Source organism: Carcharodon carcharias, chromosome 5 (assembly GCF_017639515.1).
Source record: "Carcharodon carcharias isolate sCarCar2 chromosome 5, sCarCar2.pri, whole genome shotgun sequence".
NCBI classification, from domain to species: domain Eukaryota; kingdom Metazoa; phylum Chordata; class Chondrichthyes; order Lamniformes; family Lamnidae; genus Carcharodon; species Carcharodon carcharias.
Window position 1 is genome coordinate 14131425 of NC_054471.1, and position 24357 is coordinate 14155781.

At 42.4% G+C, this 24357-nt stretch overlaps 1 protein-coding gene across 3 annotated transcripts in view; it reads right to left on the reverse strand.

Moving 5' to 3' along the window:
- The window catches only part of znf318 (zinc finger protein 318), a 74904-nt gene that overhangs the window by 46697 nt on the left and 3850 nt on the right, over nucleotides 1-24357 (reverse strand). Inside the window, exons 1-4 of one of the 3 annotated variants that reach the window (XM_041187241.1) lie at nucleotides 21453-21608; nucleotides 21059-21215; nucleotides 20240-20358; nucleotides 5258-5978 (exon numbers count right to left, since the gene is read on the reverse strand). In XM_041187241.1, the coding sequence (XP_041043175.1) occupies nucleotides 5258-5978; nucleotides 20240-20325 (807 nt within the window). In that variant the 5' untranslated portion in view covers nucleotides 20326-20358; nucleotides 21059-21215; nucleotides 21453-21608. Of the gene's footprint in view, nucleotides 1-5257; nucleotides 5979-20239; nucleotides 20359-21058; nucleotides 21216-21452; nucleotides 21609-24357 lie in introns of those variants that run through there. The other 2 variants (XM_041187243.1, XM_041187244.1) reach the window with 2 other exon arrangements.

Genomic DNA, 24357 nt, shown 5'->3' on the forward strand with positions numbered 1-24357 from the left:
ACATGAGGAAGAACTTTTTTTACGCAGAGGGTAGTGGGTGTCTGGAATTTGCTGCCCAAGTTGGTGGTAGAGGCAGAAACTCTAAACTCTTCTAAAAAGTACCTGGATCTGCACCTTAAGTGCTGTAAGCTGCAGGGCTATGGGCCGGGTGCAGGAAGGTGGGATTTGAAAGGGCACGTGGGTGTCCTCGGGCTGGCATGGACAAGATGGGCCGAATGGCCTCCTTCTGTGCCGTAACTTTTGTGTGGTTCTATGGTTCATCCATGATTACCGTAGCACCCTCTTTAAAAGCATTTCTCGTTTCCTGTTTAATGCTGTACCCTACCTTACCACTGCTGTTGGGAGGCCTATAGAAGGCTGTAATGATGTGAGGAGCAGAGTGGCCCTGGCAGAACCCAAACTGGGCATCAGTGAGCAGGTTATTGCGAAGCAAGCACCGCTTGATAGCACTGTTGATGACCCCTTCCATTACTTTACTGATGGTCGAGAGTAGACTGATGGGGCGGTAATTGGCCAGGTTGGATTTGCCCTGCGTTTGTGTACTGGTCATACGTGAACAATTTTCCCACATAGCCGGGTAGATGCCAGTGTTGTAGCTGTACTGGAACAGCTTGGCTAGTGGTGCAGCAAATTCTGGAGCAATATCTTGAGAAATTTCTTCACCCAGAGAGTGTGAGCCTGTGGAATTCACTACTACAGAAAGTAGTTGAGGCCAAAACATTGTATGTTTTCAAGGAGCTAGATATAGCTCTTGGGGCGAAAGAGATCAAAGGATATGGGGAGAAAGCGGGAGCAGGCTATTGACTTGGATGATCAACCATGATCATAATGAATGGCGGAGCAGGCTCAAAGGGCCGAATGGCCTACTCTGCTCCTATTTTCTATGTTTAAAAGAGGTTCAGCTTGTAGAGAATTAGAGGGATTTCGAGAGCAAATTCCAGAGATCAAGGCCTAAACAGCTGAAGGCATGGTGGTCTAATGAAATGGGGGAATGCATAAGGCCAGAGTTGGAAAAGGTCTCAGAAGGTTGTGAGGCTGAAAGGGTTACAGCAATAGAGAGGGGAGAAGCCACAGCGCAATGTAAACACAAAGAAGAGGATGTTAAAAGTGAGCCTTGGAAGGAAAGCAAGTGAGCAAGGACCGTGAGGACAGCTGATACGAGTGATTGGATTTGGCGCAAGATGGAATACAGAAGACGATGAAAAGCCAGTGAAGAACTGATAAGTCTGGAGGCAATAAGAGATATGGATGAGTGTTTCAGCAGCAGATGGGCTAAGACAGGGACAAAAGTGCCAATGTTATGGAGGTAGAAGTGGGTGGTAGCTGTGATGGAGATATGGGGGTCAGTTCAACTCAGGTTTGAATAGGATGCTGAGGTTACAAATAGTCTGGTTCACATGAGGCCAGAGAACTAGAAGGGGGATGGAATCAACTGGTAAGGTACAGACATTATACAAAAATGAAAGATTCAGTCTTACTAACGCTTAACTAGAGGAAATTGCAGTTGACACCACAATTGGATGTTGGACAAGCAGTATGACAAACAAAAGCAGTGTAGGGGTCAAGAGATTTTTTGGAGTAGAGCTTGGTGTCATCAGCATAAACGTGGAAACTGAATCTATGTCTTCCGATCTTGCTACCAAGCAGATAGATGGGGGTGGGTGGCAATGGTAAGGACATAACCTTCCAAGTCTCTAGATGTAATGGCATGGGAGCAGGATGAAACACATTTGAAGGAGATGCTCTGACTATGACTGGATAAGAAAAGTGGGTGAAGGCAGTTCCAATGAATTGGAAAATGAAGGAGAGGTTGGAATTATTCTGAAACAAAAACAAAAATTGCTGGAAAAATTCAGCAGGTCTGACAGCATCTGTGGAGAGAATGACAGAGTTAACGTTTTGAGTCCATATGGCTCTTCTTCAGAACTAAAGAGAAGTAGAAACGTGCTGAAATATATACTGTTTAATGTGGGGTGGGACAGGTGAAGCTGGATCGAAGGCTAGTGATGGGTGGAGACAAAGGAGAGATTGCAAAAAATGTCATGAACAAAAGGTTGAAGGGGTGTTGGTGGTGATGCTGGCAAAAGGAGGTGCTAATGGTGACATTAAGAGCAGAAAGCAGGATGAGCAAGTGACAGACTGCCCGAGTGGGGGTGGGATGGGGGGAGGTGAGTGTGGGAAAAATGATCAAAATAGGCTAAAAAGTGGGGATAAAACAATGAATGGAAATAAATTTAAAAAATAATAGAAATGGGAAAAAATATATATAAGAATTTAAAAATAAATATTGAAAAAGGGGTTCAAAAAGGGGTGAGGATGGAGGATAGAGTTCATGGTCTGAAATTTTTGAACTCAATGTTAAGTCCGGAAGGCTGTAAAGTGCCTAATCGGAAGATGAGGTGTTATTCCTCCAGTCTGCTTCACTGGAACATTGCAGCAGGCCAAGGATAGACATGTGGGCATGAAAGCAGGGTGGTGTGTTGAAATGGCAAGCGACAGGAAGGTCTGGGTCATGGTTGCAGACAGACCAAAGGTGTTCCGCAAAGCGGTCACCCATTCTGCATTTAGTCTCTCCCATGTAGAGCAGGCCACGTTGGGAACAGCGAATGCAGTAGACCAAATTGAGGGAAGTGCGTTATTCTGCATTTGCAAGCAGTTTTATCAATCTACCATGTAAAAGGCTGCAGAGAGAACAAGGACAGACAACACTTCATGGTCACAAAGAAGGTCACTTGTGAGAGCTCTTTCAATATTGTGACAAGGGTGGAAACCCAATTGCAGAAATTTAAATATGGAGTTGTGGGAAAAATGGGTATGGATTTGTGTGGAATGAGTTTAAGGACAAAGATAGAATGGAGCTCAAGGTCAAAGGGGTAGAGGAATAGATTATTTTTGAAGAGGGTTGATGGTGGCTGGCGTGAAAGGTGATCAATATGTTGATGGGAATAGGGTTAAGGGAGCAGCAATTAGATCTGAAGAACAACAGAGGACATCAGAGGATCAGAATGAATAGTGCAAACTGGAGAGAAACAGAGCAAGGGTGGAGGAGCCTTGATCCATGAGCAAGGAGAAGGGAGGGAAGCAACCGAGGCAGCTGAACAGAAGATCTCCATTTTAGTGACAAAAGAATTTAATCAACTTTCCAACATGGCTGGAGGGGTATAAGGCAACATTAGATAGTGTAGAAAATAAGCTTGGGGAAAGGTTGGTGGCCAATCCTTGCTTTCCAGGGTGATCCTGCAGTAGTGAACAGTTTTGGAGGGTAGTGCGATGTGGTGAAGAATGGCTGAACCAAAGTTGAGATGGAGATTAAAACTGCTGAGGATGCGAACTCAGACGTTCTAGCAGGGTGATGTCATACTTCACTAATATGGCCACCAGGTTTTTTTAAAAAAAGCTCTCTACTGTAAATCAGGGATTGAAGTCAGGAATATATCAAGTTCCAAGCAACAACCAAACCGAAGGCATATCACCACCACAATAATGTAGTCCTCTGTAGTTAACAGTTCTTCTAACTCAATTATGTTATGTTATGTACGGTCATATACAATCCTGATCTAATATTTAGAAATATTGACCTCCATTCTTCTTCGTTTTCTGAGTTTTGAATATCCATTTCTCCTTCCAAAAATGCTTCTTTCTTTTAATTTCTCTTCTGGGAATATTTATTATTTCCTGTCGACCTTGTGTTTCTATTCCAACAGCTTTATTAATCCTGCTCTCCTCCATAAGTGTTGAACCTAGACTTTCCAACATCCCCCCCCTCCTCAGCCTTTTTAATCTGAATCCAAAACTTAAAAGTGCATTGGTCAAATTGGTGAAAAAGTCACATAAGCAGTTTGTTCAGTTGAGTGGAGCGATTGCCACCTGTTCGTCCATAAGATCAAACTTCAGCCATCTAAGCACGAGAATTTAAGACAGACATTAAAAGCAGCGAAAGCTAACAACCTGCCAAGAATGTGCAAGAGTAATTACAAACACACAGCACTGGTGAGCTCCCTGCTGCTCATTCAGCTAGGACCACTCTACCTTTTAAGATATTGGCTTGCAATGTTACTTATCTACTCAATAGAGAAATCCAGTTTCCAGATTTCATACATATGCCAGCTGATTAGTTAACTGTACCATCCAAAAGGACAGCAGGCTTGCCTACTCCATCAGATTATAAGAATCAGGAACCAGTCTCCCAATGGAAAACATGTGAATATTAGCTGAATATAGAATAAGGTTCACCCTCCACTGGTGTATAATAGGCTGTCAATACTCAGTCACTGTGGACACAAAACAGGCAGCTGTTTGTGAATGTACCCTCTTGCATGAGACACCATCTAAAAACCATTGGGAGGGTGGTAGCCACGTCAGTCTCCACATCAATGGTCTCCACATACATGCAGGTTTAAGAGGAGTAACCCATATAACCCCTTAAGGGTGTTCCAATATTCAGTTAGATCGTGGATGATCTGTACCTCAACTTCATCTTCCCATCTTTGTTCCATATTCCTCAACATTCTTACCCAACAAAAATCAAGCAATTTAGTCTTGAAATTTTCAATCAACCCAACAGCCATCGCCTTTGGGGGAAGGTAGTTCTCCACCATCCTTCATGCGTAAAAGTGCTTCTTACTTTCGCCCCTGAAAAGACCGAGCTCTAATTCTAAAGTTAGCCTCCCCAATGTTGGATTCCCTTCCAAAGGAAACAGTTTTGATCTGCCCTATCAAATCCTTTTATTATAGATCATCCTTTAACCTTCTAAATTCAAGGAAATAGAAGCCTTTACAGAAACCTTTAGACGTCCTGCCCTTATAGTTTAAACCATTTAAGCCCCTGGATCATTCCAGTGAATCTGCACTGGACCCTCCTCCAATGCCAATATATCGTTCCTGAGGTGTGATTCCCAGAACTGAACATAATACTCCACATGGCATCTGACCAAAGTTCTGTTCAACTGAAGGATTACTTTCTCCCCATTGTATTCCAGCCCCCAGTAATCAATTCCAGCTTTAGCTGTTTGTTCTATATGTAGTTGGCTACGAAAGGGGGGAAGCTGCTGCCTGTAGCTCAGCCTCAAATACAGCTGTCATGCCAGAGCAACCTCATGTAAAATTTTACTAAATTTGAAAATATCTAAATACATTTAGAAAAAAATATTTTATAAAAAACAAAATATGTGAAAGGAAAAAGTAAGAGTTATACATGTGTGTGTGTTTTGGAAAGGGGACCAAGCTGTAGACCATTTAAAAATAGAACAGGCCAAACCTGCATTGCAGTCGAGGACTCCAATCCTGGTTCAGTGCGTTTCTTCAGAATAGATTTCTTGGGCATTTGTGGAGCCTCATCGGGTCTATGCAAAACATAGCCACTACTGGAAGACTGTTGAATGCCTATTATACTCTTATCAAAATGCTCAGATAGGCTGTATGTGGAGTTTGAGAGTTCCCGCTGAGAGGGAGGCAGCATTTCTGCTATGATCCTCTCTTCTTGCTCTTTTCTCCTGCGAGCAATTTCCAACTCACGAAATTCATCATTTTTACTCTTGTTGTATGGAAAATGTTCTTGAGCATGACTGTTGCTTGGATTCCGAGGTGGAGTGAGGCTCCTTCGCCGGTCAGGACTTCTGGCTCTGTAATTCCGTTGCCTTTCTGGACTGCGGCTACGACGCTCTCTGCTATGACGATCTTTGCTGCGGCTACGATGTTCAAGCCGTGAACGTTTAGGATCCCTTCCTCGATCATCAGACCTCGAGTGGGGGTAAGGAATTTTCTTCAACTTATCCCCACCATGTTCACTTGATCTTCGCCCTTCTTCTCTGTGAGACAAGCCCTGCAAACCATAGTCCGGTCTCCGTTTAAATGAGTCACTGGAGGGTATCATGTCTAAATAGCCTTGAGGTTGCTCATCATGAATTGGATATTTCCCCTGTATATGGGTGGATCGTTGCAAAGGACTTCTATAAATGAGACCATCAGCCATTTCATCCCTGTTGGTCATAAAGAGCAAATCAGAGAAGACAATATAAGATAAACACTTATCCTAACTGATGCTTACTACTTCTGCTCAATGTTTCAGGCAACACTGTGGGCAAGCCAAGCCTCATTCACGACAGCCAGGCTACATGCGATTACTTAACACAATATATATATAAATCAGACCAGCAAAAATCTCAGCTGTTCACAATATATATCAATGATTTGGATGAGGAAATCAAACAATATTACTAAGTTTGCTGGCGACACAAAACTAAGTGAAGAGCCTTCACAGCTATTTAGACAAGTTGAGCGAGTGGGCAAATACATGGCAGATGCAATATAACATGGATAAGGTGTGAAGTCACCCACTTCGGTAGGAAAAACAGAATGGCAGAGTATTATTTAAATGGAGAGAGATTGGAAAATGTTGATGTACAAAGGGACCTGGATGCCCTTGTACACCAGTCAGTCACTGAAAGCAAGCATGCAGGTGCAGCAAGCAGTTAAGGCTGGCCTTCATCGCGAGAGGACTTGGAGCAAATATGTTTTATTGCAGCTGTACAGAGCCTTGGTGAGACCACACCTGAAGTGATGAGAGCAGTTTTGGTCTCCATATCTATGAAAGGATATACTTGCCATAGAGGGAGTGTAGCGAAGGCTCACCAGGCTGATTCCTGGGATGGCAGGGTTATCGTAAAAGGAGAGGTTGGGCCGATTAGGACTGTATTCACTGGAGTTTAGAAGAATGAGAGGAGAGCTCATTGGAACATATAAAAATTCTGACAGGGACGGACAGACTGGATGCAGGGATGATGTTGCCCCTCGCTGGGGGTCTAGAACAAGGGGTCACAGTCTCAGGATACAGGGTAGGCCATTTAGGTCCAAGATGAGGAGCAACTTCTTCACTCAGAGGGTGGTGAACCTGTGGAATTCACTACCACAGGAGGCCAAGTCACTGAATATATTTAAGGAGGAAATAGATTTCTAGACACTAAAGGCATCAACGGGTATAGGGACAGAGCAAGAGCATGGTGTTGAGGTAGAGGATCAGGCATAATCATATTGAATGGCGGAGCAGGCTGAAGGGGCTGAATGGCTGAGACTGATACTTCACAGCCATTCTGAGAGAGCACGCCATTGAGATGTATTGTATTCTGGATGAGATATTAAAGAAAGGCCCTGCCAGCCTGTTCAGATACCATAGCAATACTTTTTGAAGCGATGAAAGCTCTTACCAATGTCCGTGTCAACACCTATCTCTCAAATAACACATTAGAATCAGGTAGGATAGAGGAGGACCATTTAGCCGATTGTGTCTGTGTCAGCTCTTTGAAAGAGCTACTCAATTAGTCCCAGTTCCCAGCTCGTTTTCCATGGTCTTGGAAATTCATCCTTTTTAAATATATGACTAATTCTCTTCTGAAAGTTACTGTTAAATATGCTTCCACCACCCTTTCAGGCAGTGTGTTCCAGATAATCTGCAGGGTAAAATGATTCTCATCCCTCCCTGGATCTTCAGCCATTCATCTTAAATCTGTGTCCTTTGGTTGTCAACCTTACTGTCAGGGCTTGGACATTCTTCCTCGTATGTGGTGCTCAGTGATTTATAAAGCTTCAGTACGATTTCCTTGCTTTTGTACTCTGTGTCTCTAGCTATAAAGTAAAGGGTCATATATGCTTTATCAACCTTATCAATTGTCTTGCTATCTTCCAGACATTGTGAAGCCCAGTTCTCTCTGCTCCCAAACCTGCCTTAAAATGGTACATTCAGCTTAAACTATGTCTCATTCTTCCTTCCAAAATTCATCACTTCACTCTTCCAGTCTTTAAATTTCCTGTTGTGTCTACCCATTTCAAAAATTGTCCACACTATCCTAAGTCTGTTATAATCTGTCTCAGGTTACATCCTAAGTTTCTGTCATCGATAAACTTTGAAATTATGGGCTATGAACCATCTCCATTATTTTAATGAAGCACTCAAGTCTGCCACACTTGACTAACAAATCCACTTAGACTGCATTAATTAACCCATGCTTTTCAAGTGAGAAGTACTATGTAAGTGCAATGGCTTTTTAAAAATTCAGTCATGAGATGCTGGCTGGGCCAGCATTTATTGCCCATCCCTAATTGCCCTAGAGAAGGCAGTGGTGAACTGCCTTCTTGAACTGCTGCAGTCTATGTAGTGTAGGTACTGCTGCTAGGGAGTTCCAGGATTTTGATCCAGCGACAGTAAAGGAATGGCAATATTGTTCCAAATCAGGATAGTGAGTGGCTTGAACTTCTAAGGGAACTTCTAGGTGGTGGTGTCCCGATGTATCTGCTGCCCTTGTCCTTCCAGATGGTAGTGGTCATGGGTTTGAAGATGCTGTTGAAGGACCTTTGGTGAGTTGCTGCAGTGCATCTTGTAGATGGTACACACTGCTGCTACTGTACATTGATGGTGGAGGCAATGAATGTTTGTGGATGTGGTGCCAACCAAACAGGCTGCTTTGTCCTGGATGGTGTCAAGCTTCTCAAGTATTGTGGGAGCTGCACTCATCCAGGCAAGTGAGGAGTATTCCATCACACTCTTGATTTGTGCCCTGTTATGGTGGACAGGCTTGGCGAGTCACCCTTTCTTCACCTTATTTGCTCTCCCCTTAACAGCAGAATGCACTTTTTAAAAAAAACACCACTGTAATTTCCTCCCTTTCTCTGCAGATGATGCTCATACAATCATATTTAGATTATAAGCATTAGACCAGACCTCAACACCTTGTCTGAATCCTTACTCATTACATATGTGCTTGCACACAATTCGACCTGCTTGGTCCTATGCCCGTTTTGCAGCATGGATCTCTGGAAAGCATTAAAGGTCAGGAAGCTTCACTGATAAGCCAAGGCTAGCTGTAGCTTTTCTACATCTACTTTGGTTGAGATCAGCTAAATTATCTCAGGAAGATAGAATCAAACCTGGGACCTTACTGATCTGTATGGCTGAGTTCCATATTCGGGAGCCCAGTGTGTATAAATAAGAAATACCTTAGATGGTGGATAGTTCAACTAATAGCCTCGCCGAGAACAGCCCATTCCTAAAATCTTACTGAGACTCAAGTTTGAATCTCCAAGACCACTAGATTTGTAAACACTGGACTTAGCAGATTGTCCCTCATTCACTTTTAGTATTTGGCACCAAATACCACAACCCAAATTTACTGATAATTTAAGAATTCTCTAGCATCATGAAGGTTACTTTTAATCAAGTAACTCCCCTTATGTTTTCAGATGCTCTACCTATAGTTCAGAAGAAAGCATTATAGTAAATTACAGACCACCTAAAAACCACGTAGATGATTAGATGCTGCCCACTGCCAGTAGGGTTTTTAAATGTTCAGTTTGCATTCAACAATTTGAACTCTTGAAGTTCCAGTATAGAACACAATAAATTCCAGAACCCTACACTGCAGCTGTTGAAAAGAAAATATTGCTTTATATCCGTCATTAACAGATGCCACTTCTCAGAGTAAAATACAACCACCACCAAATTTACAGAATCATTACAGCGGTTGGGCCATTTAGCCTGTCAGGTCTGCGCCAGCTCTCCATAGGAGCAATTTGCCTAGTCTATTTCCGCGCCTTCTCCCCATAGCCGCACACATTCTTCCTTTTCACAGAATAATCCAATTCCTGAGTGCCTTGAGTGAACCTGCCTCCACCACAGACTCAGTCCATTACAGGTCCTAACCACTTGCTATGTGAAAGTTTTTTGTCATGTTGCCATTGCCTCTTTTGCTAATCACCTTAAACCTGTGCCCTCTTTCCACCAATGGGAACAGTTTCTCCCCATCTATTCCATCCAGGCCCCCCATGATTTTGAATACCTCTACTAAATCTCCTCTCAACCTTTCCAGCTCCAAGGAAAACATTCCCAACTTTTCCAATTTATGTATGTAACTGAAATTCCTCATTCCTGACAACATTCTTTTTAGACTATTTTAAGCTATGTCCACTAGTTCTCATCTCTCTCAAAGGGAAATATACTTTCAGCATCCAACCTGTCCAGTGCCCACAATATCTTTTATGTTTCATGAGATCACCCCTCAATTCTTCTAAAAGGATCAATGGCTACAGGCCCACCTTGTACAACCTTTCCTCATAAGATAACCCCTTCTTCCCAGGAATCAGTCAAGTGAACCTTCTCTAAACTGCTTCTGATGCAATTATATCCTTTAAGTAAGGAGGCCAAACAGTACACAGTACTCCAATGTGTCTCATTAACACCCTGTGTAACTGCAGAAAAACATCCCTACTTATATATTCCATTGCTCTTGCAATAAACAACATCCAATTTGCCTTCCTAATCACTTGATGTACCTGTGTGATTCATGTACCAGGACACCCAGATCCCTCTGCACCAGAGTCCTGCAATCTCTCTTCATTTAAGTAATGCTTTTCCATTCTTCTTGCCAAAGTAAACAAGTTCACATTTTCTCACATTCGACTCCATCTGCCAAACTTTTGCCCACTCACAAACTTTAACCATACGTCCTCTACTCTCCTGCCTATCTTTGTGTCATCAACAAATTTAGCTGCCATACAGTTGAGTCCCTTTATCCAAGTCTTTGATTTGAATTGTAAGTAGTTGAGGACCCAATGCTGATCCCTGTAGCACTCCAATATTTACAGCTTGCCAATCCAAAAAAAGACCCATTTATCCCTGCTTCCTGTTAAGACAACCAATCTTCTATCCATGCTAATATGTTATCCCCTTTTATTTTGTGTAGTAACCTTTGATGTGGCATCTTATCAAATGCTTTTTGGAAATCCAAGTATACCACATCTACAGGTTTCTCTTTATCCACGTTACTTCCTCAAAGAACTCTAATAAATCAGTCAAACATGATTTCCCTTTCACAAAACCATGTTGACTCTGCCTGATTGCAATAAGATTTTTGGAGCCTTGCTCTAATCTCCATAATAATATTCTAGCATTTCCCCATGACAGATGTTAGGACAACAGGCCTGTAGTTTCCTGCTTTGTCTCCCTTCTTGAATTGAGGAGTTACATTCATTATGTACCAATCTGATGGGACCTTTCAAGAATCTAGGGAATTCTGGCAAATTATAACTAATGCATCTACTATCGCAGCAGCTATTTCTTTTAAGAACCAAGAATTAAGTCCATCAGGTCCTGAGGAGCTTAAAACAATTACAATTGCCAAGGAAAGGGTATTGAAAAAACTAAGTTCCTCCATCCCTTTAACCCCTTGATTTACAAGTATTTCTGGGATGTTATTTGTGTAGTCTGCAGTGAAGACAGACGAAGTAACAATTCTAAGTTTGGAAGGTATAGAAATTATAGGCCAGTTAAGGCACAAAGGAGTTTGGCAACGTTGGATGGTATTTATTTTAATGCAAGGAGTCTGACAAATAAGGCAGATGAGTCGAGGGCACAAATTAACACATGGAAGTATGATGTCATTGCTGTCACAAAGACCATAAGACATAGGAGCAGAAATTAGGCCATTCGGCCCATTGAGTCTGCTCCGCCATTCAATCATGGCTGATAAGTTTCTCAACCCCATTCTCCCACCTTCCTCCCGTAATCTTTGATCCCCTTACCAATCAAGAACCTATCTACCTTGGTCTTAAATACACTCAATGACCTGGCCTCCACAGCCTCCTGTGGCAATGAATTCCATAGATTCACCACTCTCTGGCTAAAGATGTTTCTCCTCATCTCTGTTCTAAAAGGTCTTCCCTTTACTCTGAGGCTGTGCCCTCGGGTCCTAGTCTCTCCTACTAATGGAAACATCTTCCCCATGTCCACTCTATCCAGGCCTTTCAGTATTCTGTAAGTTTCAATCAGATCTCCCCTCATCCTTCTAAACTCCATCAAGTATAGACCCAGAGTCCTCAAACGTTCCTCATATGTTAAGCCTTTCATTCCTGGGATCATTCTCGTGAACCTCCTCTGGACCCTCTCCAGGGCCAGCACATCCTTCCTGAGATACTAGGCCCAAAATTGCTCACAATATTCTAAATGTGGTCTGACCAAAGCATGAAAAAGCCTCAGCAGCACATCCCTGCTTTTATATTCTAGTCCTCTCGAAATAAATGCCAACATTGCATTTGCCTTCCTCACTACCGCGTCAACCTGCAAGTTAACCTTAAGAGAATCCTAGACTAGGACTCCCAAGTCCCTTTGCACTCCAGATTTCTGAATTCTCTCCCCATTTAGAAAATAGTCTATCCCTCTATTCTTCCTACCAAAGTGCATGACCTCACACTTCCCCACGTTGTATTGCATCTGCCACTTCTTTGCCCATTCTCCTAAGTCCAAATGCTTCTGCAGCCTCCCCGCCTCCTCAGACATGGTTGAGAGAGGGGCAGGATTGGCAGCTCAATATTCCAGGATATAGGGTCTTCAGGCAAGACAGGGAAGGAGGTAAAAGAGAAGAGAGTATCGTAATATTGATCAAGGAATCAATTACAGCAGTAAGGAGGGATGGCATCTTAGAAGGTTCCTCAAATGAAGCCATATGGGTAGAACTGAAAAACAAAAAAGGAGCAATCAAATTGCTGGGAGTTACTATAGGCCCCCAAACAGTCAGAGAGAAATAGAAGAGGAGATATGTAGGCAAATTTCAAAGATATGGAAAAATAATAGGGTAGCAATAGTGGGGGATTTCAACTTCCCCAACATTAACTGGGTTAGTCATAGTGTGATAGGCTTAGAGGGAGCAGAATTCTTAAAATGAATCCAGGAGAGCTTTTTAAGCCAGTACATAGAAGGTCCTACAAGAGAGGGGATGGTCCTGGACTTAATTTTAGGGAATGAAGCCAGGCAAGTGGTAGAGATATCAGTGAGGGAGCATTTTGTAGAAAGTGGTCATAACTCTGTTAGATTCAAGGTTGTTATGGAAAAGGACAAGGATGGGCCAGAAATCAGAGTTCTAAATCGGGAGAAGGCTGATTTTAATGAGATCAGATATGATTTGGCAAGAGTGGACTGGAAGCAGCTGCTTTTAGGTAAATCTGCGTCAGAGCAGTGGGACTCATTCAAGAAGGAAATAGGGAGAGTACAGGGCCAACATATTCCAGTAAAGACAAAGGGTGGGACCAACAAATCCAGGGAACCCTGGATGTCGAGGGATATAAGATTGGATAAATAGAAAAAGGGAGGCTTAGGGCAGATGCCGAGGGCTCAAAACAGCAGAAGTCCTGGAGGAGTATAGAATGTGTAGGGGGGGAAACTTAAAAAGGAAATTAGAAGGGCAAAAAGGGGGCATGAAAAAACATTGGCAGGTAAAATAAAGGAAAATCCAAAGTTATTTTACAAGTACATTAAGAGTAAGAGGATAACTAGGGAAAGAGTAGGGTCCATTAAGGACCATAGTGGTCATTTGTGTGTGGAGCCAAAGACGTAGGTAGGATTCTAAATGAATATTTTGTGTCAGTGTTCACAAGTGAGAGGGATGACGTGGGTATGGAAATCAGGCAGAAGGGCTGTGATATCATTAAATAAATCAGCATAGAAAGGGAGGAGGTTCTGAGTGGTCTGGCAGGCTTAAAGTAGATAAATCTCCAGGCCCGGATGAAATGTATCCCAGGCTGTTGGGTGAGGCAAGGGAGGAGATAGCAGGGGCGCCGGCAATAATTTTCAATACCTCTCTGGCCACAGGAGAGATGCCATAGGAGTGGAGGACAGCCAACGTGGTACCATTATTCAAGAAGGGAGGAAGGGATAAAACAGGGAACTGCAGGCCAGTCAGTCTAACCTCAGTGGTGGGGAAACCATTGTAATCAATTCTGAGGGACAGAATTAATCTACAGTTGGAGAGGCAGGAATTTATCAAGGACAGTCAGCATGGCTTTGTTAAGGGGAGGTTATGTTTGACCAATTTGACTGAATTTTTCGAAGAGGTAACCAGGTGTTTAGATGAGGGCAATGCATTTGATGTAGTCTACTTGGACTTCAGCAAGGCTTTCGTTAAGGTCCCGCATGGCAGACTGATAACGAAGCTAAGAGCCCATGTGATCCAAAGCAATTTGGCAAATTGGGCCCAGAATTGGTTGAGTGGCAGGAAGCAGAGGGTGATGGTCGAGGGGTGCTTTTGAGACTGGATGCCTGCATCCAGTGGGGTTACACATGGATCGGTGTTGGGTCCCTTGCTGTCTGTGATATATATATGTATATATATATATATAAACGATTTAGACTTGAATGTAGGAGGGTTGATCAGTAAGTTTGTGGGTGACATGAAAATTGGTGGGGTGGAATTTAATCCGGATAAGTGTGAGGAGATGCACTTGGGCAGGACAAACAAGGCATGGGAATATGCAATGAATGGTAGGACCCTAGGAAGTACCAAGGATCAGAGGGACCTTGGTATACATGTCCACTGGTCCCTTAAGGTAGCAGGACATGTAAATAAGGTGGTTAAGAAGGCATATGGTATATTTGCCTTTATTAGCCAAGGCACAGAATATAAGAGCAGGGAGGTTATGCTGGAACTGTATAAAACCCTGGCCAAAGCTAGAGTATTGCATGCAGTTCTGGAATCTGCATTATAGGAAGAATGGTTGCACTAGAGAGAGAGTGCAGAGGAGATTTACCAGGGTGTTGCCTGGGCTGGAGAGTTTTAGTTATGAGGAGAGATTGAATAGACTGGGGTTATTTTCCCTGGAGCAGAGGAGATTGAGGGGGGGAAATGATTGAGGTGTATAAAATCATGAGGGGCATAGATAGAGTAGTTAGGAATGAACTTTTCCCCTTGATGGAGGGATCAATAACCAGGGGGCATAGACTTAAGGTAAGGGGCAGGAGGTTTAGAGGGAATGTGAGGAAGAATTTTTTCACCCAGCGGGTGGTGGGAATCTGGAACTCACCGCCTGAAAGGGCGGTAGTGGCAGAAACCCTCATTTAAGAAATATTTGGATGTGCACTTGCGATACCATGGCATACATGGCTATGGGCCTAGTGCTGGAAATGGGATTAAATTAGTCAGGTACTTGTTTGATCGGCACAGACTCAATGGGCCGAAGGGCCTTTTCTGTGCTGTCGATCTCTATGACTCTGACTCTATTCAATGCTTCTGCCATTTCCTTATTTCCCATTCATTCCCCACACTTTCTCTCTCGAGGACCAAAGCTCACTTTAGTTACTCTGTTCCTTTTTAAATACTTGCGTAAACTTTATTTTTCTATATTTCTAGCTAGCTTTCTCTCATTCTAATTTCTCCCATTTTTTTTTAAGTCATCTTTTTGGTTTTTAAATTCTGTCCAATCTTCTAACCTACCGCTAATCTTCGCTGAATTGCACACTTTTTCTTTCAATTTGATACTATCTTTAACTTCCTTCGTTAGTCACAGATGGTGAATTCCCCCAAAGTCTTTCTTTCTCACTGGAATGCATCTTTGCTGAGCATTATGAAATATCTCCTCAAACATCTGCCACTACATCTCGACTGACCTACCACTACCCCTTAACCTAATTGCCCAGTTCACATTAGCCAGCTCTGACTTCATACCCTTGGGTTTTAAACTTCAATAAAGGCAATCATATCCTCAAACTGAATACGAAATTTAATCATTTTAAGATCACGGCCATCAAGAGGCTCCTTTACTGTGATGTCATTAATTAGTTGTCTCATTGCACTTTGGAATATCCTACTCTCCGGTTGTCTCTGGAACGTGCTGCTCCAAGATATTGTCACAAAAACACTGAGCTCATCTTCCAAGCTACCTTTGCCAATCTGATTCATCCAATTTATATGTAGATTAAAATCATCTATGATTGTCACGATATTCTCACAAGCCCTGATTATTTCTTCCTGTATACTCTGCCCAGTGTGATTTTCTATGCTCTTTCTTATCTCTCCCCAGACCGATTCCACATGTTGATCTTCAGAACTTGGATTGCCTCTCTATATTGTATTGTCATCCTTAAGTAATAGAGCTACCCCTCCACCTTTTCCTAGCTTCCTCTCCTTCCAAAACGTCATGTACCCTTGAATAGTCAGGTCTCAGCCATTACAGAGACATGGCTGAAAGATGACAAGGCTATCAGGTCATTGGTATTCATTTTTTGTTGAAGCCAACAATTCACCCGTTTTCTTACAAATGATACGTACATGCAGATACAGAGCTTTTAGTTCTGTCTTTTTACTATTTTTGCAAAGTTTAGCCTTTTGTGCTGGCTCATTCTTAAGTGGGGGGGGGGGTGGTGAGGGGCTTCAACCTACATACAGACAGGGTAAACTGATCAGCACTAATGCTGTGGAAGTGGAAGATGACTTCCTGGAGTGTGTACAGGATGGGTTTCTGGAGCAGGACATTGAAGAACCCCTAGGGGTGAGCTATTTTAAATTTAGTATTATGTAATGAGAATGGGCTAATTAATTAATAACCTTGCTATAAAAGAGCCTTTAGCAAATAGTGACCATAATATGATAGAATTCTACATTAAGTTTGAAAGCAATATATTTTCTTCTGAAACTAGGGTCTTAACTCTGAGCAAAGGAAACTATGAAGGTATGAGGGCAAGTTGGCTACGGTGCACTGGGAAACCAAAAAAGCTGATGGTAAACAGGTAATGGTTAGCATTCAAAGAAGTATTACATGGTCTACAACAAATATACATTCCTCTAAGACACAAAAACCCAACAGGAAAGACAAATCAACCATTGCTAACAAAAGAAGATAACGATTGCATTAGATCAAAGGAAGTGGCTTATAAGGTTGCCAGGAAAAATGGTAAGCTTGAGAACTGGGAGCAATTTGGAATCCAGCAAAGGAAGACCAAGAAATTGATAAAGGGAAAAGAGAATACGAATGCAAGTTCAGAAGAAACAAAGGTGGACTGTAAAAGCTTCTTTAGGTATGTGAAAAGGAAAAGATTAGCAAGGACAAATGTCCTTGACAGGTGGACACAGAAGAATTTTTGTTGGAGAATAGGGAAATGGCAGAGAAACTATACAATTACTTTCTCTCCTCATGGAGGAAGATACAGAAAATTGGCCAGAAATAATAAGGAACCAAGGGAAAATGAGGAACTGAAATAAATTAGTATTAATAAGGACGTAGTACTCAAAAAATTACTTGGATTAACGGTTGATAAATCCCCTGGGCCAGATGAGCTACACCCCAGTGTTGAAGGAGGTGCTTATAGAAATAGTGGATGCATTGGTGATTATCTTTCAAAAATTCTATAGATTCTGAAAAGGTTCCTGCGGACTGGAAGTAGCAAATGTAACTCCACTATTTAAGGAGGGAGGGAGAGAGAAAACAGAGAGCTATAGACCTATTAGCTTGACATTAGTAGGAGGGAAAATGTTAGAATATGATAATTGGACACTTAGAAAATGACAATATGATCAGGCAGAGTCAACATGGGCTTATAAAAATGAAATCATGTCTGTCAAACCTGTCGGGAGATTTTTGACGATGTTACTTATAGCATAGATAAAGGAGAACCAGTGGGTGTGGTGTATTTGGATTTTCAGAAGGCTTTCAATAAGGTCCCACTGAGAAGGTTAGTAAAAAAAATTAGAGCACATGGGATTGCAGGTATAATACAGCTATGGATTGAGAATTGGTTAACAGACAAAAAACAAAGGAGGAATGAACGGGTCATTCTCAAGATGGCAGGCTGTTACTAATGGGGTACCACAAAGATCAGTGCTGGACCCAGCTGTTCGTAATCTAGATAAATAATTTGGACGTGGGGGCCAAATGTAATATTTCCAAGTTTGATGACAAAACTAAGTGGGAATGGTTAATTGTGAGGAGGATGCTTGGAGGCTTCTAGAGAACTTGAACAGGCTAACGAAATGAGCAAGAACATGGCAGATAGCATATGACATAAGTAAATGTGAAGTTATCCACTCTGGTAGAAAAAAAAAGGCAGAGTATTTCTTAAATGGTGAAAAGGTGAAATGGGGAGAGCTGATGCCCAAAAAGACCTGGGTGTCCTTGTTCATGAGTCACTAAAATCTAGCATGCAAATGAAGCAAGCCATTTGGAGGTCAAATGGTATGTTGGCCTTCATTGCAAGGGGGATTTGAGTACAGAAGTCTTGCTGCAACTGTACAGAGCTTTGATGAGACTGCACCTGAGTACTGTGTAATTTCGGTCTCCTTATAGTTGCCATAGAGGGAACGCAATAGAGGTTCACGAGATTAATCACTGGGATGGGTGGGATTCTTACGAGGAGCTATTGAGAAAACTGAGCCCATATTCTCTGGAGTTTCGAAGATTTTTTAAAAAATTCATTCATGGGATGTAGGCATCGCTGGCTATGCCGGCATTTATTGCCTATCCCTAATTGCCCTTGAGAAGGTGCTGGCCTTGTTGAACCGCTGCAGTCCATGCGGTGTAGGTATGCCCACAGTACTGTTAGGGAGGGAGTTCCAGGATTTTGACCCAGTGGAACTTACAGAACTTAAGTTCTGCATTGTTAGTTGAAAAGAATTAAAATTGGAAGTTAATTATTTATGTTCAAAGTCAAAGTGTTTATTTTTTTTTATTCATTCATGGGTTCTGGACATCTCTGGCAAGGCTAGCATTTATTGCCCATCCCTAATTGCCCTTGTTCAGAGGGCATTTAAGAATCAACCACATTGCTGTAGGCCTGGAGTCACATGTAGGCCAGACCAGGTAAGGACAGCAGTTTTCCTTCCCTAAAGGACCTTAGTGAACCGGATGGGTTTTTATGACAATCAGCAATCGCCCTGCGGTCATCATCAGACTTTTAATTTGAATTTTTTTTTATTGGATTCAAATGGGTGTGATTCGAACCCAAGCTCCCAGAGCGTTACCCTGGATCTCTGGAATACTAGTCCAGTATATTAGTGGCACACAGCAAAAGCTAGCAATCAATCCCCTACTAGGGCAGATAGGACAAGTTATCACTCAGGCCTAATCATTTAAATAACAGAATCACAGAACAGAACAGATTCACACAGTGCAGAAGAGGCCATTCGGCCCATCGAGTCTGCACCAACATGTGAGAAACACCTGGCCTACCTACCTAATCCCATTTACCAGCACTTGACCCACAGCCTTGAATGTTATGATGTACCAAGTGCTCATCCAGGTACTTTTTAAAGGATGTGAGGCAACCCGCCTCTCCCACCCTCCCAGGCAGTGCATTCCAGACTGTCACCACCCTCTGGGTAAAAAGGTTTTTCCTCACATCCCCCCTAAACCTCTTGCCCCTCAACTTGAACTTGTGTCCTCTTGTGACTGACCCTTCAACTATGGGGAACAGCTGTTCCCTATCCACGCCCTTCATAATCTTGTACACCTCAATCAGGTCACCCCTCAGTTTTCTCTGCTCCAATGAAAACAACCCAAGTCTATCCAGCCTCTCTTCATAACTTAAACGCTTCATCCCAGGCAACATCCTGGTGAATCTCCTCTGCACCCCCTCCAGTGCAATCACATCCTTCCTAAAATGTGGTGACCAGAACTGCACACAGTACTCCAGCTGTGGCCTCACCAAGGTTCTATGCAACTCCAACTTGACCTCCCTTCGTTTGTAATCTATGCCTCGATGGATGAAGGCAAGTGTCCCATATGCCATTTTCACCACCCCACAAACATGCCCCTCCACCTTCAGAGATCTATGGACACACAAATCAAGGTCCCTTTGTTGCTCAGAGCTTCCTAGTGAATACTTCCTTGTCAAATTACTCCTTCCAAAGTGCATCACCTCACAATTTTCAGGGTTAAATTCCATCTGCCACTTATCTGCCCATTTGACCATTCCGTCTATATCTTCCTGTAGCCCAAGACACTCAATCTCACTGTTAACCACCCGGCCAATCTTTGCGTCATCCACAAACTTACTAATCCTACCCCCCACAGTCATGGGCAATTGAGAGTCAACCACATTGCTCCCAATCTGGAATCACATGCAGGCCACACCAAGTAAAGGTGGCAAATTTCCAGCTCTAAAAAGACATTACTGAACCAAATGGGTTTTTATGACAATTGGTGATAGTTTTATGGTTGCTATTAATGAGACTACTAACTTTACATTCCAGATTTTTTTCCTATTAATTGAGCTTAATTTCCGCCGGCTGCCATGGTGGGATTTGAACCAGAGCATTAGTCTGGGCCTCTAGATGTCCACCACCACCACCACCACCACCACCCCCCCCCCCCCCCCCCCACCCCCCCCCCCAAAACAAACCCCGTCCCCCAACCCCAGGCTCACCCAGGAGGATGAAGTAATAGGGGACGTGAGATGCCTACAGATATGTAGGCATCAGCTACAAACACTTACAGGAGAGGGGCAAAACAGGTGGAATTTAGGGATCTTTTGCAGATAGAAGAGGCATCATTCCAGGGTCTGTCCAGTGTGACTGACATTCGGGTCAAGTGTTCAACAATGTTGGTGACAGGCTATATAGTACAGTGCAAACAAATAGGGAAATTAGAAAGTTGAAAAACAAATAATTTCTTGATGCATTTTCGAGTTCAAGATTTTATTCCTTTTTCTAAAATGTTCTTTCTAAATTTCTCCCCTCCTTAAGTTGCTGTATGATGAGATAGAATTTCATTAATACCAGAAGCCTTTTAGTATCTCACCCAGGTGGCCATTTATAACATGCAAAATAGAACTTATCAAGACAAGTAATTTCTAAAGACTTCCATCTGTGGACAAGCTGTTAAACCATAGCAACTTCTCTATCTCCATATTTAAATGTGCCTGTACAGTTTCCAGGAAGCGGCTGTTTCACAGGTGTAATGATGACAAGCTAACAGTTCCACTGTCATGACCCCAAATTTAAGCCAAAGTCGACTTATATTTTAAGTCCAATGAGCGTATAATGAAACTGAAAAAAAAAGCTTGCTTTAAAGATCCAAGAAGTGACGCTGATAAGGGGACATCCGCTTACCAACCGAGCCAAACCCCCTCAGAACCCTGTTAATTATTTTACTCTTACTTAAGAGGCTAAAAATATGGCCACCCTGCACAATCCCAGAACAACATTAATAAAAATACCAATTCACTTGCTCCCTACGCTGAATAAAAAGGTGACAGGCCCTTGGCCATCACTGAACATGAAGTCAAGATCATTTAAAAAGAATTACAGCCCACCTTTCAATGTTGCATAATCCATTCACTGATTAATCCTTATCAGTTGATGCAGATAGGAACCTTCTATCTAGGGAGCTGTTGCAGTCGTGATTGGGCTCAATGGTTATCTTTAAACTCTGATCAATTCCAGCTTTTGGGTGTTGACCTGGGATCACTTCTGTAGGAATGGAGGAAAAAAAATGTGAATATATTTAATAGGGCCACAATTTGGCATGAACATTTTCCTCACTCTCACCAACATTTTACTTCTTAATTTATGTTTAATTAATTCCTTCATTTTCCAAAAATTCCTTCCTTAGTTATAAGTCCCATCTAGAGTGATGAGTATGAAGCTTTTTACCCCAGCCGACTAACACGTGGGAAGAGGAGATGGGAAAGCAGGGGATCATCTCACCATATATTCTCTCTCTCACTTTGCAGAAGGATCAGGACAAATACAGCACCTTTTGCATAGTAAACATCCCAAGGTGCTTCACAACAGCATTAGAAACAAAACTGGGCACTGAGCAATACAAGGAGACATTGGGACAAATGACCAAAAGCTTGGTTTAGAGGCATAGAAAATAGGAGTAGGGCCTTTGGCCCTTCGAGCCTGCTTTGCCATTCAACATGATCATGGCCGATCCTCTATCTCAACACCATACTCCCACTCTCTCCCCATATCCCTTGAAGCCTTTGAGTCTAGAAATATATTTCCTTCTTAAATGTATTCAGTGACTTGGCCTCCACAGCCTTATGGTAGAGAATTCCATAGGTTTACCATCCTCTGAGTGAAGAAGTTTCTCATCTCAGTCCTAAATGGTCTACCCCATATCCTGAGACCCCTTGTTCTAGACCCCAGCCAGAAGAAATATCATCCCTGCATCCAGTCTGTCCAGCCCTGTCAGAGTTTTATATGTTTCAATGAGATCCCCTCTCATTCTTCTAAACTCCAGTGAATACAGGCCTAGTAGGCCCAATCTCTCCTCATATGACAATCCTGCTATCCCAGAAATCGGTCTGGTGGACCTTCTATGCACTCCCTGTGGCATGTATATTCTTTCTTAGGTAAGGAGACCAAAACCGTACACAATACTCCAGGTGTGGTTGCACCAAGGCCCTGTACAGCTGCAGTAAGACACCCTTGTTCCTGTACTCAAGTCCTCTCACAATGAAAGCCAACATTCCATTTGCCTTCTTAAGGAGCATTTTAAAGGAATAAAGACTGAAGAAACAGAGGCGTTTAGAGAAGGAATTCCAGAGCCAAGGACATTGACAGCTGTAGACATGGCTGCTTATGATGGGGCAATTAAAATCTAGAGTGTGCTAAGGGCCAGAATTAGAGGAGTGCAGATATCTTGGAGGAATGTAGAGCTGAAGGAGAAAGAGATAGAGCTGAGTCAGATAATGGAGCGATTTAAAAACAAGGATGAGAATTTTAAATTCAAGGTGATGCTTAACCAGGAGCCAATGTAGATCAACAAGCACAGGATGAGTGAAAGGGATTGTGAGAGTTAAGACAGGGGGAGCAGAATTTTGGATGACCTCAAATTTACAGGGGCCAGCCAGAAGCATACTGGAATAGTCAAATCTGTAGATAACAGAGACATGAATGAGGGTTTCAGCTGATGATGAATAGAGTCATGCGACATCACCAAGGTGGAAATAGGTGGTCTTGGTGACCGTGTGAATGTTGCCAAAAGCTCGTCTCAAAGTCAAATATGGCACTAAGATTGCAAACAATCTGGTTCAGCCTTGGGCGGTTGTCAGGGATTCTGACTAATTCTGTTTGGTTGAAGATGCGTTTCAGTTGAAATGCTCAAAAGTTCAGTATTTTAGAATTCTCAGAAATCCAGAAATGGAAGAAAGATTTTTTAAACTGAATGAAAGACATTTGCAATTAACTTCATTGATAATTATAAAGCATTACTACTAGTTACAAGTGGGCTAATTCAGCAGAGAGAGAAGACTTTTACATGAGACCTGCCTGAAATCTGAGCATTTAATATTTAACTTCTTTGAAAATCTTTTGTATAAAGGGACTTTCAAATTCCCCAATCTGTTAATGTACAAAGTGCATTTGCATAGAATGGACAGATATGGTTGAAAGCTCTGTCCAAGTGTTCAGAAAGAAAGACATGGGATCAAAATTCAGACTTTTGAAAGAGGCTGAAACGTTGAGGCCCCACAGATTTAACAAACAGTAGGTCATTTTACTCAGTGAAATGTTATTATTCAAATTGAAGATTAGAGTTTTCTGTTACTGATCTTTTCAGAGAGCTGAGTAATTCAACTGGATAATATAAAGAAAAGCACAACAGCAAAAATTGACATTGAGTTAGCATTTTGTTGTTATAAATGTTTACATATAGGTGTCCATCATAAATGGTGATTTCGACAGTACAGACTTCATAAAGTTCCTCATAATAGACTGTTGGCTAAAGCTGAAGCCAATGGAAATTGGCTCAGTTGCAGCAAATGGTGAGTAGTGATAATGGGCAGGTAGTCTCTAATTGGCAGGATAAAAGGAGTGGTGTCCCATACGGATCATTTTTGAGGCCACAGCGATTCACAGTATCCAAACATGGGCTGACAAGTGGCAAGTAACATTCGCACCACACAAGTGCCTGGTAATGACCATCTCCAACAAGAAAGAATTCAACCGTCGCCCCGTTATGGTCAATGGCATTACCATTGCTGAATTCTACACTATCAACATCCTGGGGGTTACCAGTGATCAGAAACCAAACTGGACTAGCCACATAAAAATACTGTGTCTGCAAGAGCAGGTCAGAGGCTAGGAATCCTGCGGTGAGTAATTCACCTCCTGACTCCCCAAAGCCTGTCCACCATCTACAAGGCACAAGCCAGGAGTGTGATGGAATACTCCCCACTTGCCTGGATGAGTGCAGCTCCCACAACACCTGAAGAAGCTTGACACCATCCAGGACAATGCAGCCTACTTGATTGACACCGCATTCACAAACATTCACTCCCTCCACCACAGATGCACAGTAGCAGCAGTGTGTGCCATCTACAAGATGCACTGCAAGAATTCACCAGTACCTCCCAAACCCAAGATCACTACCATCTAGAAAGACAAGGGAAGCAGAAATATAGGAATACCACCACCTGGAAGTTCCCCTCCAAGTCACTCACCAAACTGACTTGGAAAGATCAAATCACGTTATTTATCAACTTAGATGATAGAGTAGAAAGTGACATATCCATATGTGCCAATAACACAAAGATAGATGGCATTGCAAGTAGTGTAGATGGAAGAATACAATTATAAAGAGATTTTATGTGAATGTGACCTA